The sequence below is a fragment of the Hippopotamus amphibius genome, chromosome 6 (assembly GCF_030028045.1).
Source record: "Hippopotamus amphibius kiboko isolate mHipAmp2 chromosome 6, mHipAmp2.hap2, whole genome shotgun sequence".
NCBI lineage: Eukaryota > Metazoa > Chordata > Mammalia > Artiodactyla > Hippopotamidae > Hippopotamus > Hippopotamus amphibius.
Genome location: NC_080191.1, coordinates 146,548,935 through 146,564,842, shown reverse-complemented (window position 1 = coordinate 146,564,842; position 15,908 = coordinate 146,548,935). Strand labels below are relative to the sequence as shown.

The window sequence follows — 15,908 nt, the reverse complement described above, 5'->3', positions numbered from 1 at the left end:
TTCAGCTCCCTTTTGAGCTTAGACTCTATGATAAAATTGTCTTTGAAGCCATTATACGCAACCTTGAGTCACCCTAACTCATTAAGGCAGAATGGAAAGAGGCTTTGGAGTCAGTATGGTTCTGTACTCTGCCCTTATTAGCTGTGTGATTTTAGGCAAAATACTTAATTCCTCTGGACATTATTTTCCTTAGCTGCCAGGTCTGTTACATAACAGAGGTTAGTTCTCTCTTTGTGTCACTTCTAAGTTAGTGTCTGCCCATCCTCATTGGGTACTTCTATGGCCCTAGTTCTCCAAACAGCATTTTTCTTCTCTCCCATTCCTTCTTATTTTTCTTCCCTTTCTCTATGCTTAATATCATCTGCTTTTCTTCCCCCTGCCCTTGACTCTGTATACACACACACAGTTGTATCTTTGAAAGAAGTCTAATTTTTTTGTGTTGTGGGGGAATCTCCTGGAATAATTTATATGATGAAAGGTAATGCATTTATTTTTCAAAAGCTGCAGAACGTATTGGCAGTCTCCAGGAATATTACTATGAGCTATGTATGGAAAAGTCCCAGGAAATTAAACCTTTTATATTGCATATACTCCAAGAAGTGGATGAAGAAATTGAAAAGGGGTAAGGAAGACAAATACATGATTACATAAGTAACATTCAGTGATATTCATCTGTTCAAAAATCCTGGAATACTGAGTGATTTGAAAGCCATTTGCAAATGCTTGATAAAGTGGACATACTTTTTGATTCAGCATAGATGATCAACATAGGTAGGTTTTGGAGGTAGTGGAGTTTACTGAAAAAGCACTAGACCAGCATTCTCCAAGTCTGGGTTCCAGATTTGGCCTTAACTCCTATGAGCTGGGTTTTTTTATGCAAATCATTGAAGTCTTCAATGTCATTATCTATCAAGTGGGAATTCTTTGGTTTCCTTGTTGTTGAGAAATTAAACTGTGCATATATTAAAGTGCTTTGCAAAAGCGGTAGAATATTCATTAGTTTTAAGTTACTTGATATAAATATGTATTGTGGTACATACTTAATTCCAGTAAATGCTAACCATGATGTTACTAAACATGAAGGAAAAAATACTTTTATTTCTTTACTGGATTTCTTTTTTATATTTTAACAGATTGGTAGGAATCACATTAAACATTGCTGGTAATAGTCGCTTAATGCCAGTAGAAAGAGCAACAGGTGAAGATTTTTGGATTCTTTGCAGAATTTTAAAGACTACTCCATGTGTTAATGGTATGTCTCCTTAAGAATCATTCCTTCCTACTTTCACTTTCCTGATTTTAAATATTCATTAGAAGGAATATCAGCTTCTATTCATCTGTGTTCTTCAGGTTTGGATGTTAGATATAACCACGTAAGTGATGTTGGCGCGTACCATGCTGCAAAACTGCTTCAGGTACTATTTTATTACAAAATGTTCTTGGTTCATTTTTTTTCCTCCCGGGACCCAGTTAAGAAGCAATGCTTTTTTTGGGGATGTGCAGGGTTTCAGCACCCCTAGCCTGCTAAGCTAATCCTTTACTGAAGACTTCACTTTGGAGATACTCAAGCTGAAATGCTGTTTTGTGGTTGCATTTTATTTAAGAAAGACAGTGTGGTCCACCAATCAGAATAGGTGTCCTTAAAGAAAAGGCTTTATTTCCACCTTAGAAGATTGGCACATATGTGTGTATGTCTGTATTTTCAGTTAAAATAAAATGTTAAAGCAGCATATATCATTTTTTTATTCTTCCCTTAAATTGGCTTTTAAATTTCCTATTTGTTCTATTCTCATCTGCTACAAGTGCTTCTCATGAGCTTAAAATGATCTTAAAATTCTCATATCCGTGAAATGGCACACAATGTAAGGACGGAGTGAAGATTAGAAAAAATAATAGTAAAGTAACCAAGTTATTTTCAGCAACTACAAATAAAAATGCTGCAAAAATCATTGCCGTCAAAATATTCTTAGTTCTGTTTACAGTGAAATCACCTAGCTAATGACACACACACACACAAAATACTAGTTTTGCAAAATGTCAAGTGTCCTGACTGTGCCATATTTATAACACCTGAAGTACACTAAAAACCCATTTGTGTATTTGGTCTCAGCAGAGCTGGTACCTAGAGCCTGCTGAGTCACCTTTTGCAAACTTGTACACTATGGTTAAGTACACAAAGCACATCTATACTTTGAATAATTGATCAAAAATGCATATAGTTTTTTTCTTTATATTACAATTATATTTGTTTAAATGGTAATGGTTTCTTTCCTTAATGTTCCTGTCTTTTGCTGGACCTTGAAATTTTCTGGTTATAAAGATTTTCTTTGGAGGTAAACAGTTTTACTTAAAAAGCAGTTCTTATATATTATTGATTGAGTTCTAATAATACATGTGTAATAGCTTCTTTTCTCTCCTTATTTTAGAAACAACATAATCTCATTTACTTAAACCTTATGTTTAATGACATTGGGCCTGAAGGTGGAGAACTGATTGCTAAGGCACTACATGTAAGCATTCGTAAAACTAACATTTTATTTGGGAATTTTAACTTCTTTGATTTTAGCTTGGAACAACAGAAACAAATGTTAATGTCAACTTATTTTAGTATTGCTTGAATGTATATTTTTTATTGCACTTTAATTTATTAAAATCTGGACATTACATGAGCACTTTTGAACTCATTTTTAAAAATAAATAGCTTTATGGATAAACCATAATGGAAAATATTAAAGAATGTATATAGGTGTGTAAGTCATTTTTCTGTGCAGCAGAAATTAGCACATTGTAAATCAGTTATACTTCAATAAGAAAAATAGAGAATAAAAAAATAACCAGCTTTATTAAGATAAAATTCACATATACAGAATTTACCCTTTGTAAGTGTTCAATTCAGTGGGTTTTCAGTATATTGAATACAGTGGACCCTTGAACAGCACAGGTTTGAACTGCATGGGTCCGCTCATATGTGGATTTCTTTCACTAAATAGATACTGCAGTACCACACAATCCATGGTCAGTTGAATCTGAGGATGCAGGACCTCGGATACGGAGGGCCAACTGTAAAGTCAAACTCATTTTCAGCTGCGTAGGGGGTCGCCAGCCTTAACCCCTGTGTTGTTCAACGATCAGCTTTATTCACAGAGTTATGTGACCATCACCACTATCACTGTTTTTAGAATATTTTCCCCCCAAGAAGAAGCCCTGTACCTGTTAGTAATCTCTCTATGCTTCTCTCCGTCACTCTCCAGTACCTGGCAGCCACATCTGCTTTCTACCTGTAGATTGCCTGTTCTGCCCATTTCATATAAATGGAATCATACAATATGTAGCCTTTAGTGACTAGCTTAATGCTTTCAAGTTTTATCCATGTTGTAACATGCTTTATTCCTTTTTATTGCCAAGTAATATTCCATTGTTTGCAAATATCACATTTTCTTCATCCATTAGTTAAGGGACATTTGGGTTTCCACTTTTTTGTCTATAATGAATGATGCTACTATGAATATTTGCACACATTTTTCTGTGCATGTATGTTTTCAATTTTCTAGGGTATATACCTAGGAGTGAAATTGCTGGTTCATTTGGAAACTGTTTGCCATTTTGAGTGACTGCTAAACACTTTTTCCAAAATGGTTGTCCCTTTTTACAATTCCATCAGCAATGTATGAGTGTTCTGATTCCTCCATATTCTCACCAGTACTTGTTATTGTTTTTTTGATTTGAGCTATCCTAGTACGTATGAAGAGGTTTTGTGGTTTTGATTTGCATGTCCCTAATGAATAAAGATGTTGAACATCTTTTTATATGCTAATTAGTTATTTGTGTATCTTTTCTGGAGAACTATCAAGTTAAATCTTTTGCCCTTCCTGGATATGAGCCCCTTATCAGATATATGATTTGAAAATATTTTCTCACATTCTGTAGGTTGCCTTTTCACTTCCTTAATGGTGTCTTTTGAAGCACAAATTTTTTTAATTTTGATAAAGTTCATTTTATCTATTATTTCTTTTGTTGTTTGGGCTTTTGGTGTTACATCTAAGAAGGCTATAAATTCATGACTTTGCCTAATCCAAAGTCATGAAGATTTACACTTACATTTTCTTTTAACAGTTTTTTGTTTTGGCTCTTTCACTTAGTTCTTCGATACATTTTGAGTTAATTTTTGTATATGATGTGAAGTAGAAGTCTAATTTCATTCTTTTTCACATGGATATCCATTTGACCCAACACCTTTTGTTAAGACTGTTCTTTCCCCATTAATTTTGACATCCTTGTTGAAAGTCAGTTGATCATAAATGAGGGTTTGTTTCCATACTCTCCATTCTGTTCTTTTACTTTATATGTCTGTCCTTAGGCCAGTCTCACACTGTCTCGACTACTGTAGTCTTGTAGTAAGTTTTAAAGTCAAGAAGTATGAGTCCTCTTTGTTCTTTTTTCAAGATTGTGTTGGTTCTTCTGGGTCCCTTGCATTTCCACATGAGTTTTAAGATCAGTTTATCAATTTCTGCAAAAAAAAGCAACCAGGATTTTGAGAGGGATTGCTTTAAATCTTTAGATTGATTTGGAGAATATTGCCATCTTAATGTTGTGTTCCGATCCAGAAACATGGGATGTATTTCCATTTATTTAGCTTGTTTTTATTTTTTAAATTTTTATTTATTTGTTTTTGGCCTCACTGTGCAGCGTGTGGGATCTTAGTTCCCCAACCAGGGATCGAACCCATGCGCGTTGCAGTGGAAGCTTGGAGTCTTAACCACTGGACTACCAGGGAAGTCCCTCTTTAGGTTGTTTTTAACTTCTTTCAACCATGCTTTGATGCTTTCAAGTTTTCAATGTGTAAGTCATGCCCTTTTGCTAAATTTATTCATAGTATTTTCTACTTTTTGATATTGTAAATGGAATTTTCTTAATTTCATTTTTGAATTGTTCATTGCTAGTGTTTAGAAATACAATTGATTTCTATATATTGATCTTGTGTCCTGCGGTCTTGCTGAACTCTATTAGTTCTTCTTTTTTTTTTGGCCAGCTTGTGGGATTTTAGGTCCTCGACCAGGGATCAAACCCAGGCCCTTGGCAGTGAGAGGCCTAACCACTTGACCACCAGGGAATTCCCCATTTATTAGTTCTAACAGCTTTTGTTTCGGTTTGGGTTATTTTTTTGGTGGATTCCTTAGAATTTTCCACATATAAGATCATGTCATAGGGTTTCCTTGGTGGTGCAGTGGTTAAGAATCCCCCGCCAATGCAGGGGACACGGGGTCGATCCCTGGGTGGGGAAGATCCCACATGATGCGGAAGAACTAAGCCCGTGTGCCACAACTTCTGAGCCTGTAAGCCCGTGTGCCACAACCACTGAGCCTGCGCTCTAGAGCCGACAAGCCACAACTGCTGAAGCCCATGCACCTAGAGCCTGTGCACTGCAACAAGAGAAGCCACCGCAATTAGTAGCCCCCGCTTGCCACAACTAGAGAAAGCCTGCACGCAGCAACGAAGACCCAACACAGCCAATAAATAAATAGATAAATAAATAAATAAAGATCATGTCATATGCAAACAGAGAATTTTCTTTCTTTTCCAACCTGGATGCCTTTTTTGTTTCTTTTTCTTGCAGAATTGTCCTATCTAGACCCTCCAGTACAGCGTTAAATGGAAGTGGTGAGAGTGGACATCCTTGCCTTCTTCCCACTCTTAGGGGGGTTTGACTTAATTTTAAAGACAATTATTTACACTTATATGTCCATATATTTATTCATTAGGACAATGAAATGTCTGTAATTTTGTGAAAGATTTATCAAAAGAAATAAGACAAGGAATTAAACTTTGCAAATGTTTGAGAAATTGTATCACTTTCAAAATGATATAGGGGGAATGTGAAGTGATTGCTTAATGGGTACAGGGTCTCCTTTAGGGGTGATAAAAATATTTTGGAATTAGATAGAGGGTGATGGCTGCACAACACTGTGAATGTAGTAAAATCCAGTGAATTGTACTTTTTTTTTTTTTTTTTTTTGGCTGCACCATGTGGGTTGTGGGGATCTTGGTTCCCTGACGAAGGATTGAACCCAGGCCCTCAGCAGTGAGAGCATGGAGTCCTAACCACTGGACTGCCAGGGAAGTCCCAAATTGTACATTTTAAAATGGTTACTTTTGTGTTATGTGAATTTCACCTCAATTTTAAAAGGTGGTATAGTTTTCTTAGAAGATAAATTTATAGATTTTTCTAATGAAAGTTATTAAAATCTGCTTCATTTACTGGTCATTATTTTGGTGTCTGTTTCCTGGGCATTCTCTCTACTAAACTATTAAACTAGATTTTTATCTGTTATGGGGAACTGAATGTTTCCTTTAAGGAATATGTCCTGTTCTATCTCCATGAAAAATTGAGTCCGCAAATAGTAATATAGTCTGCTAACTCCTGTAATCTATAGAGAATTCTGTGGGTTAAAATTTTAACCAAGTTTTGCCTCTTTTCCTTTTCAGAAGAATACAACTCTGAAATACCTAAGAATGACTGGAAACAAGATTGAAAATAAGGGTGGAATGTTTTTTGCTGCAATGCTACAAATTAATTCATCCTTAGAGAAATTGGATCTGGGTGACTGTGATCTGGTGAGTTAAGTTGGTTATGAATAGTCACTCAGATACTGGATCATTCTTCCTGGAAACGAGTGTAGAGAAGTGTCAGAGACCAGCTAAATGACAGTCCTATGATTGATTAAGCTTGTCTCTAAGGTCTAATATCAGAGAAAAATATTTTTTAAATAAAAATCAGATTATAATAAATAATCTGATTAAATTTGTCTCTAAGGTCTAGCATCAGAGAAAATATTTTTTTAAATAAAAATCAGATTGTAATAAATAATACTATGGAAGAATATCCAGTGTAATAAAAATCTTCCTGAACTTCCATCTATTACTCTTCTTAACTGGTATGGGATTTTCTAAAGAATATTATGTTCCTTTTAATTAAACAAATATTACTTCATTCGTATAATATAAGTTTTTTACTTATGGAAACATTTTGCAGTGAGTAGTTATGTTATAGCATAAAAACCTAAGATGATGCTAAAAGCTGCTCTGAACCTTCATCTGGCCTGATAATGAGAAGTGTGTCTGTTTTGCATGTCTTCAAATTCCAGGCTTCATTTTCTCAAACATGCCTTTCAAACCTTCAGGCCTGAAGTTAGGGACCTATTGTTAATAGGTTAATGCAGAATTAACTGGGACAGGGAAACAGTAAGATGGGCCAAGGAGGCTTTTTGAGGTAATAGGCTCTAAAGCTTAAGAAGTGGGTAGATGGAGCCAGTATGGTCTTGGGAAAGCATTAATTCAATGTACAGTTGACTCTTGATAGCACGGGTTTGAACTGCTGGGGTGCAGTTACATGCAGATTGTTTTACAATAGTAAATACTACAGTTACTACAGGATTCAAGGTTGTTTGAATCCGTGGATACCAAGGTACATAGTTGATCCTTGACCCTTTAGGGGTCAACTATGTATTGTCTACACATAACAGTCACAATTCTAGATTCTAAGAATACAAGAGTGCATCAGATATGGTCTCTGCCCTCATAAAGGTTATATTTTGGGAAAATATCAGTAAATTAGAGAAAACTGGTACAAAGATGGCAAAGTACTCTGATAATGGGCAGAAGGTAATCCGCATGATAGGATGGTTACCCGAAGACCTGAGGAGGTAATACTTAGGAGCTGTGAAGGATGAGAAAGAGCTGCCTTGAAGAGGGTGCGTGGCAGAACATTCCAGGCAGGGGGTCCAGAACACACAGACTCTAAGGTAGTGCTTCCCCAAGTGTGGGATGGGTAGCATGACTGACACAGGTCGAGGTAATTTTAATACTCATGTATTTATTTTTACAAATGCTTTCTATTTATTTCAAGGGATTATGGTTTTCCATTTATGGTAGTGACAGTTTTGAAATAAATATAAATGAAAAAGTGAGTTGATTTAGTGGAAAAGTATTAGGTAAATAGTAAAACTGATAACTCAGATACGGCAGAAGTCATGAGCAGGTACATGAATGATGAAATACTGAGTCTGAGAACTAAAAGGCCAGAGTAGCTAGAGGAAGGGAGTTAAATGCAAATTATGGAAAGGCTTTAAGTCGGGAGTGGGTAACATGATATGATTGGTGCTTGTAAAAGATCACTCTGGTTTCTCCATGGGGAATTAGAAGGTGGCAGGAGAAAGCCCACTGACCACTTAAGAAGTTTCTGCAGTAATTCAGGTGGGCGATGAGGACTGGAGGTGGGGGTGGTAGCTACAGAAAAGGACTAATTTGAAACATCTTTTGGAGGCAGAATAAGACTTGGTGATCAACTGATAGGAGGGTAAGAGGACTGGCAAAGTGGAAGAAAGCCCGTGTTTTCTGGCATAATAACTAGATGCATGTGCATCACAGAGATGGGAGAGGATTAGGCCCTTCCAATAAGATAGAGGGCCGCCTATGGGAGCTGTGAAAAATGTGGTTAGTAACCCTTTCTTGCCACAAACACACACTTAAAGTACTATCATGAATGTAAAAGAAAGTTTGCATTAAGGATATACGTTATAAGTTAGTATAGAGCCCTAGCTGGGATCCACTTGTGTGTCTGTATATCTGTGCATCATATAGAACTCTGAGGGCTAGGAGCAAACCTAGAAGTAAAACACCTGAGGAAATGGATATTGAAAGCTTAAGAAACTCCCCAGGCATGCTATAGATTTTAGGGCAGGGAGAAAATAACACAGTAACAGTTCATTTCTGAATGTGATCAACATACAATTCAAGGAGCAGGAAATTACTTAAACTCTTTAAAAACACAGTTTTGATTGATCAGAATCCAGATTACTGATCTTGAATTATTAGGGAGGTTAATTTATATGCTGTCAGTTTCCTTGATGAATTCACCTGTTTTCAGGGAATGCAAAGTGTGATAGCATTTGCTACAGCCCTCACTCAAAACCCAGCAATTAAGGGATTAAACCTGAACCGACCTGTACTCTACGGTGAACAGGTATGTAGTCAAAGTGAGCCGTTCATAACGCTGTATGTGAAGAAAATGAAAGTATTACTTACTGAACGACATGCCAAGGTTCATGGATGCATTGTATTTTTAGAATCATAAACTCCTGTTTACAAAGAAAAACTTGAAAATTTTAAATTCTTGGTAAGACTTTATAAGTATGGTTTTAGATGTTGCCTACATAAACAGTAAACATATCATCTTTTTCTCTTATAAACTCATTCTCAGTGGGTAAACCTGTGAGGGGCAGAGTGCTTAAGATGAAAGCATAAATGATGAAAGTTTTAAAGGCTGGAGGATTAAAAGAGCCCAGTGTGAACTGCTTTGTCATTTGCTTGTTTTTGTTATATTGATGTGATGAACCATTACACCTTTGAAATCATGAGTGATAATGGAAAATGGCATATGAATGGCAGGCTGGGAGGTCTGGGCTTGCTCCTGTAGGTAAACTGCATGCTGGAGACAGATAGATGGTAAGAACATGGTTCCAACTTCAGCGCTTCTCTTGCCCCTGAACGTTGTTTTAGGTGGCTTTTCTCTCTTATCAGCAAAATGCTAGGGAATAAGAACTCATGTTACTGTTGGTCTAAACAAAAACAGAGTATCTACTAAAGGAAGAAGTTCAAGGACTTTGGTCTTTAAATCATCTACTTCACCGTTCCCCGTTAGTATCAGTAATTCAGAATTAACCATATTTTAAAATTTTTTAAATTTTTCATATTTTTAAGTGTATTTTGCATTCTTTGTCTACATAGATCTCTCCCTTTGAATTATCTCTGTACTTTTTTGTACCAAAAATTTTGGAATTTTACATCATGCTAATTGTTTCATGTTTACAAATTTAATCTGCTCAAAAAGACATCCAGAATCCTCAAACAGAAGAAGCTACTTTAAAGACCAGCAAAATAAAGCATTCAGTAAATTGCTTCATTTCTGATTCTTCATTCAGTAAATATTTGAATGCAACCCTAAATAAGAAACGATACTGGTGCCAGGGATAATGTCAAAGCACATAGCCCTTGTTTTCAAAAAGCTTTTTTTCAGTCCACATGGAGGGAGAGTGATATGCTCAGGGTGCCTTGGGAGCAGGAGAAGAGACATAGGAGTCAATGCAGGGGATGAGAGGTGGCAGGCAAGCTTCTCAGGTTGAGGGCATGTTGAGAGATTTGAGGCTAAATCAGAATTTTCTGGATTAAAGCACTGAGGAAATAAGTAGGTTAAACTATATGAAATTACATTAGAAGCACAGTTCCTCTTTTAAATATGCTGAGTGGTATCATTATTCCTAAATCCATCTGAGAATAGTTACTAAAAGCCCAGGGCCCTTTCTCAGGCCCTGGCCCTTGCTTTCAGCCTAGTGCTTCTGGGCAGTCAGCTAAACTCTAGCCTGCCTTCTGTTCCTCTCCAAGGCAGCCACCACCCCCTATCCCTGACAGTACTATTCTCTTCAATGGTTGTGGAGCAGAAGCCTCTTGTGCTTCCTCATTATTTGCTGTTCCCAAATACCAGCCAGCAAACCTATTTCACTGAAGGGTTTTACTGTTCACTAAACTGGGGAGGCTGGAAAAACACTGAGGCCAGGTGCCACGCTAGGTAAACTAAGCCACAAACTCAGTGGATGGAGCTAAAAAACAAAACAAACAAAAAAACCCAAAAAACAAAAATCCTTTACTATTTTTGATACTAGTTCCCTTTCTTAATAAGGATGGTCCCTCTTTCAAATTTCTTGACCTAAAAGTGCAATCAAGGCATACAGCACATCTGTATTGAGTGTGTCCCCTGTTCCAGGCACTATGCAGTACAATACCGGACCTCCTAACTGGTCAGTTTTCATTTAAGATTTCAAACTACAGCTTCCCTCTGGGTGTGTATTTTCAGTGTCAAAGCAATAACTTAAATCAGATACAGTACTGAACAATAATAAATGCTTTGTGGTTTTCTATAGAATACCTATTTTGTGCCAGGTACTTTTGTTAAAATTTTACTTCCCTCACAGAAGTAAATAAATTACCTATTTTATATAGAAAAGGGAACTGGGACTCAGCTAGATGAAATAATTTGCCCAAAGTGGTATAGCTAGTACAAGGTAAAGCTAGCATTTGGACAGTTTTATTATAAAGCTCATGTACAATCTGCTATTGCTATGTGATTTTATTTAACTTTTTTTTTTTTTCTCAAAGTACTTTTAGATAATTCGAGCATATGTGGCTATCCATGATCAGCATTTCCAGTGACTATAAAACTTATTATAAAAACATCGATCGTACATCAGGACTTCTTACCATAAAATACCTTGGCCCATTCCTTTTAAGACATGCTTTGATTCTGTTAAAAATTTGAAGTGCTTGGTATTCAAACCCTCATTGAGGTTACATACCTTTTGCCTGGAAGCAGCTAGATATTGGAATTTAAGAAAAAAAGAAAAAAAAAAGGCTTCCAGTGACCAGAAAACAAGAGTACAACATATTTATGAATTTGGAATGATTATAAAAGGGAAGAACTGGATATATCACAGGGTGAATGAGTGTATTTTAAAAACAGAATCACGATTGGGCAATGTCTATGTTTTGTCTAAAAACTACAGAGTGGAGATCAAGAGCAAAGTTTAGAAACATACCTAAGGGGGAAGAACACCTTGTCTTGAGAGGCCAGCAGTACAGGACCTTTCACGCTCAATTTTTTTTTTTTTTGGCCACACCATGTGGCTTGCGGGATCTCAGTTCCCCAACCAGGGATTGAACCTGGGCTCTCGCAGTGAAAGTCTGAGTCCTAACCCCTTGGACCGCCAGGGAATTCCCTCATGCTCAATCATGGGACCAATTGTTTTGATTTTTTTTTTTCCTTCTGAGATGATTGTTGCTTTTTTAATAATGTTTTTTTAACCAGCCTCTTTTACATCACTTAGTCGTGTCTACTGCCTGTTTCTAAGATGCTAAAGATATTTGTGGCAAAATGATTTTTTTTAAAAGCCATGCCAAACAAATTGCAAATTGTAGACTTAATAGTCTTAACTGATAAAATCTTTTAAAAAAGCTAATTTAAATAACAGCATGTTTAGAATAAGCATGTACTGCTTCAAAATTATATTCTAGAAAAAAAGACTGTCTATTTTTAGGAAGAGTCCACAGTTCATCTAGGCCACATGTTGAAAGAAAATCAGTGCCTTGTTGAACTACACATGTGTAAGCATGATATAAAAAACTGTGGTATGAAACAGTTATGTGATGCACTGTATCTGAACAGAAGCCTACGCTACCTTGATGTAAGCTGGTAAGTGATAATTTTTATGTTAATTCAGGAGTTAAATTTTGGGAATAATCTATGTAAATATTCATTGTAGATCAGATTCTTTCTTAGACACTACTTCCAAAAATTGGAAAAGGCAACCATTGTTGTCAACTTTTTATCTTGAGCCTTAGTATTTACTCAGTTTATACTGATATAACTTGAGAGCAATTTAAATATGTAAGCCAGAACAGAAGCAACATTTTATGGCAAATTTTCATTAACTTTTTCGGAAATTGAGTGATTAAAATAAATCTTAGCTAAAATAGAAAGTTCTGCTTATTACTATATAAGTTTTCAAGCATGCTATCTCTATGAATAAAAGAATACTTCGTATTTCCAAATATAACTACTTATCTTTCCTTTCCCAGCAATAAAATAACTCAGGATGGAATGGTGTGTTTGGCTGATGTACTGAAAAACAATACTGCCCTGGAAGTAATAGATCTTTCTTTTAACAGAATAGAAAATGCAGGAGCAAACTATCTCAGTGACGCTCTTGCTTCACACAACAGGACTCTTAAAGCGTTAGTATGGTTTTATATTTAATCAGAATAACAGAAAAACTTAAATTTTTTAGAATACTAGCCTTAAACCTCTACCTCTTAGGCAATATGAAAACTCTTAGGAAATATGAAAACCTCTACCTCTTAGGAAATATGAAAACTCTAAACTGATATATTAAAGTTATAGGAAGCACTTCAATTTCTTCTATTTTTCAAAAGTAATGTCTTTTAAAAATTAGATTGATTTTAGTTACGACTGCTTGAAATTAATGAGAAAATTCTTATTGCTTATATTATTTATCCTGACTCTAAGAGAAAAATTATAATCATTCGATATGATCAAGACTTTAAAATAAGAATGAATCAAAGAAGAAAATATTACTTGGATGACTTTATCTTGAAAAATGTATCTGTAATCCACCTTAAACCTTTACTGAATAAGTAGAAAACAATAGACTGTTTATTTCCAAGATGTAGGTAGCTCTACTTAGGTACATGAAGCATCCAATTAGAAAACTAAGTTTCTTGGATTTTAGGAATTATGAGGTCAATATTTTGACTATAGATTAAACGTATTTAATGCTAAGACTTAACACAGAATGTGTGTAATAAATGCTGTTGCTAGCTTATGCATTCTCTTTGTAGAACTGTTGGTTTCCAGGGTTATTACTTTTTGGTTTTCCCTAGGTTGTCTGTGGTCAGCAACAACATAGAGGGAGAAGGACTTGTTGCACTTTCACAGTCAATGAAAACAAATCCCACACTCTCTAATATCTACATCTGGGGAAACAAATTTGATGAAGCTACATGTGTGGTAAGTTTTTTTCTTCACTGAGGCTTTTTCTGGTGTTTCCCTATAAGGTCAGATGTTATTTACAGATGCCTTAGATTACAAAGTATAGTGACACACTGAAGTTTTGATAAATTTTAACGTAAGTCCTAAAAATTAGCTACTGCAAAGCTTTGTGGTTGAAATAGGAAAAGATGTCAAATACTACATATTAGTATAAAGATTACTAAATTACACAGTCCCAATTTCTCCAAAGTTGTTTTTTTAAATCACAATTGTTGATTTATTTTACATTTGATGTGGCACAGTCTCCAATCAATTACCCAATAATTAAACCAAGACACAATTTGGAGAGATATAATACAAGTTATCAAAATATTTGGTATGTTGCTTATGTAAAAACAGAGAACTCTTGATACTACTTTCAAAACATACACAAAAAAGCATAGTTACAAATAGTTTTCATTTGGAAAGAATAGAAAGAAAAATAAGATGTTAAAATTGTCAAAAACTGCCAAAAGACTAACCAGAATTCTATCACTAAAAAGGTTAGTAAAATGTACATTATTAAAAAAAAAATCCTTGACTTCAGAAAAACATCATATCCACATTCTATACACTAGAAGCTGAGCTGAGTTGCAACTAATGACAAGCTACAGCAGAAAGCAACTAGACTTTTGAATCTTTTACTGTCTAATTTCTGCCTTTCTTTATAATCGCAGCCTTATTGACAAACTAGTTTAACGTGTTTGCGTGACACCTTTATGTAGCTATCAATGATCCATAAGAGATATACAAAGAAAATTCTACAATGAAGAATTAGGGGGCAGCCAGGCCAGCATCTAATACTATGGGAATAGTCTCTCTAAGCCCAAACCTGTCCATTACCTTCACGGGGTCTATGAGCTCCACACAGTTGTATGCCAAAATCTGTGATTGTTTATTTTTCTGCAAAATGGATCCCTGGCTATCATCGGATCTTCAAGGGCATATACAACAGCACTCCATCCTCATTTATGGGTCACATTGGGACTTGAAAATTTTGACCATGAGACCTTTGGTCCACAAAATTAATAATATATAGATGGAACTGTTATCTCTGGGAGTCATGAAACAACAAAACATACCTAATAACAATAAAGTGTAGAAATAAGTTTTGCAAGATTGTAATTACACTATGTGAAAGTAAATGAATAAAAAACTGCAATGTCTGGGAAATATTAAAATTCAATGTTACTCAGAATATTTTATTTTAAACTATAAATTATCACATCGAAGTTGAATGTTGAAATCTGCTTAAGCATGTAAAATGAATAAACTATTTTCTTAATGATATAGTTTTTCTTAAAAATCCTAGGCATATTCAGATTTAATTCACATGGGCCGTCTAAAATCAGACAATACAGATGTGGAGCCATTTGTGGTGGATGGACATGTGTACCTTGCAGAAGTCTCCAATGGCCTTAAAAGGCATTATTACTGGACACCAGGTTGTGGAGAAGCCTGTAGCCCATCATCTAATGCAGGTTTTACTCTTGTACCAGTAGGTCAATATCTATGAAAAACAAGCTTTAAAGTAATTTTCATATATTTATCTTATTACATCTCACAGATAATATTTTATTGGCTATTAAATTTTCTTTCATAAATTACAAGTAAAAGAGATACTAAACTTTGAATAACTGTGTGTTGTGAAAAACTGAGTAGTGTAATTTTTTCAAAGAAATTTTACAAAATAGGGACTAAAATTTGGACACTTGGAGAAGGAAATCGGGAACTAATTTCTTCTTATAAAGAAAATATACCTGAAGAGTAAAGCAGCATACAAGGAGAAAGATCATTATAGGTATTCTAACCCAAAGTCATGAAGTGGTAAGAAGGTTTAAGGTGGCAGATTCCAGGGACTGTCAAGGGGTTTAGAGGTTGAAAAAGTAAAGTATTTTAGGTATTTTACAGGTGGCTATTGATACAATTTCACAAATACAGGCAAATATATATATAAACATACACATATACAAATACATGTAAATTTATACTTTCCAAACAAGTCAGTGCTGCCACTGAACTTTTAAAAAAGATAATTCTCTTTTGGAGGATGCCAGTAACATTTTAATGATTTGATGGCAATTACTGCTGTCTGTGGTCAATCCTGTTTTTAAATTAAAATTTCTATGAAGAGGCAATAAACACTATGATCCTTTAATTACAGACCCATGTTCTCAAATTTATTAATTCATACATGCTACTTAACTGTTTAATCTGAATGATTTATTACTGATAAAGCCAGGCAAAGTGTGAG

General features: G+C 35.3%; 1 protein-coding gene across 1 annotated transcript; it reads left to right on the top strand.

The window, feature by feature from the left end:
- The first annotated feature begins 533 nt into the window (after positions 1-533).
- Positions 534-15,170, top strand: LRRC34 (leucine rich repeat containing 34). The gene is made up of 10 exons (XM_057739397.1): positions 534-622; positions 1,134-1,252; positions 1,351-1,415; positions 2,427-2,510; positions 6,484-6,612; positions 8,924-9,019; positions 12,144-12,298; positions 12,685-12,840; positions 13,507-13,633; positions 14,967-15,170. The coding sequence occupies exons 1-10, from the start codon at positions 549-551 to the stop codon at positions 15,168-15,170; spliced, it is 1,209 nt and encodes a 402-aa protein (XP_057595380.1). The 5' UTR covers positions 534-548.
- The last annotated feature ends 738 nt before the right edge of the window (positions 15,171-15,908 follow it).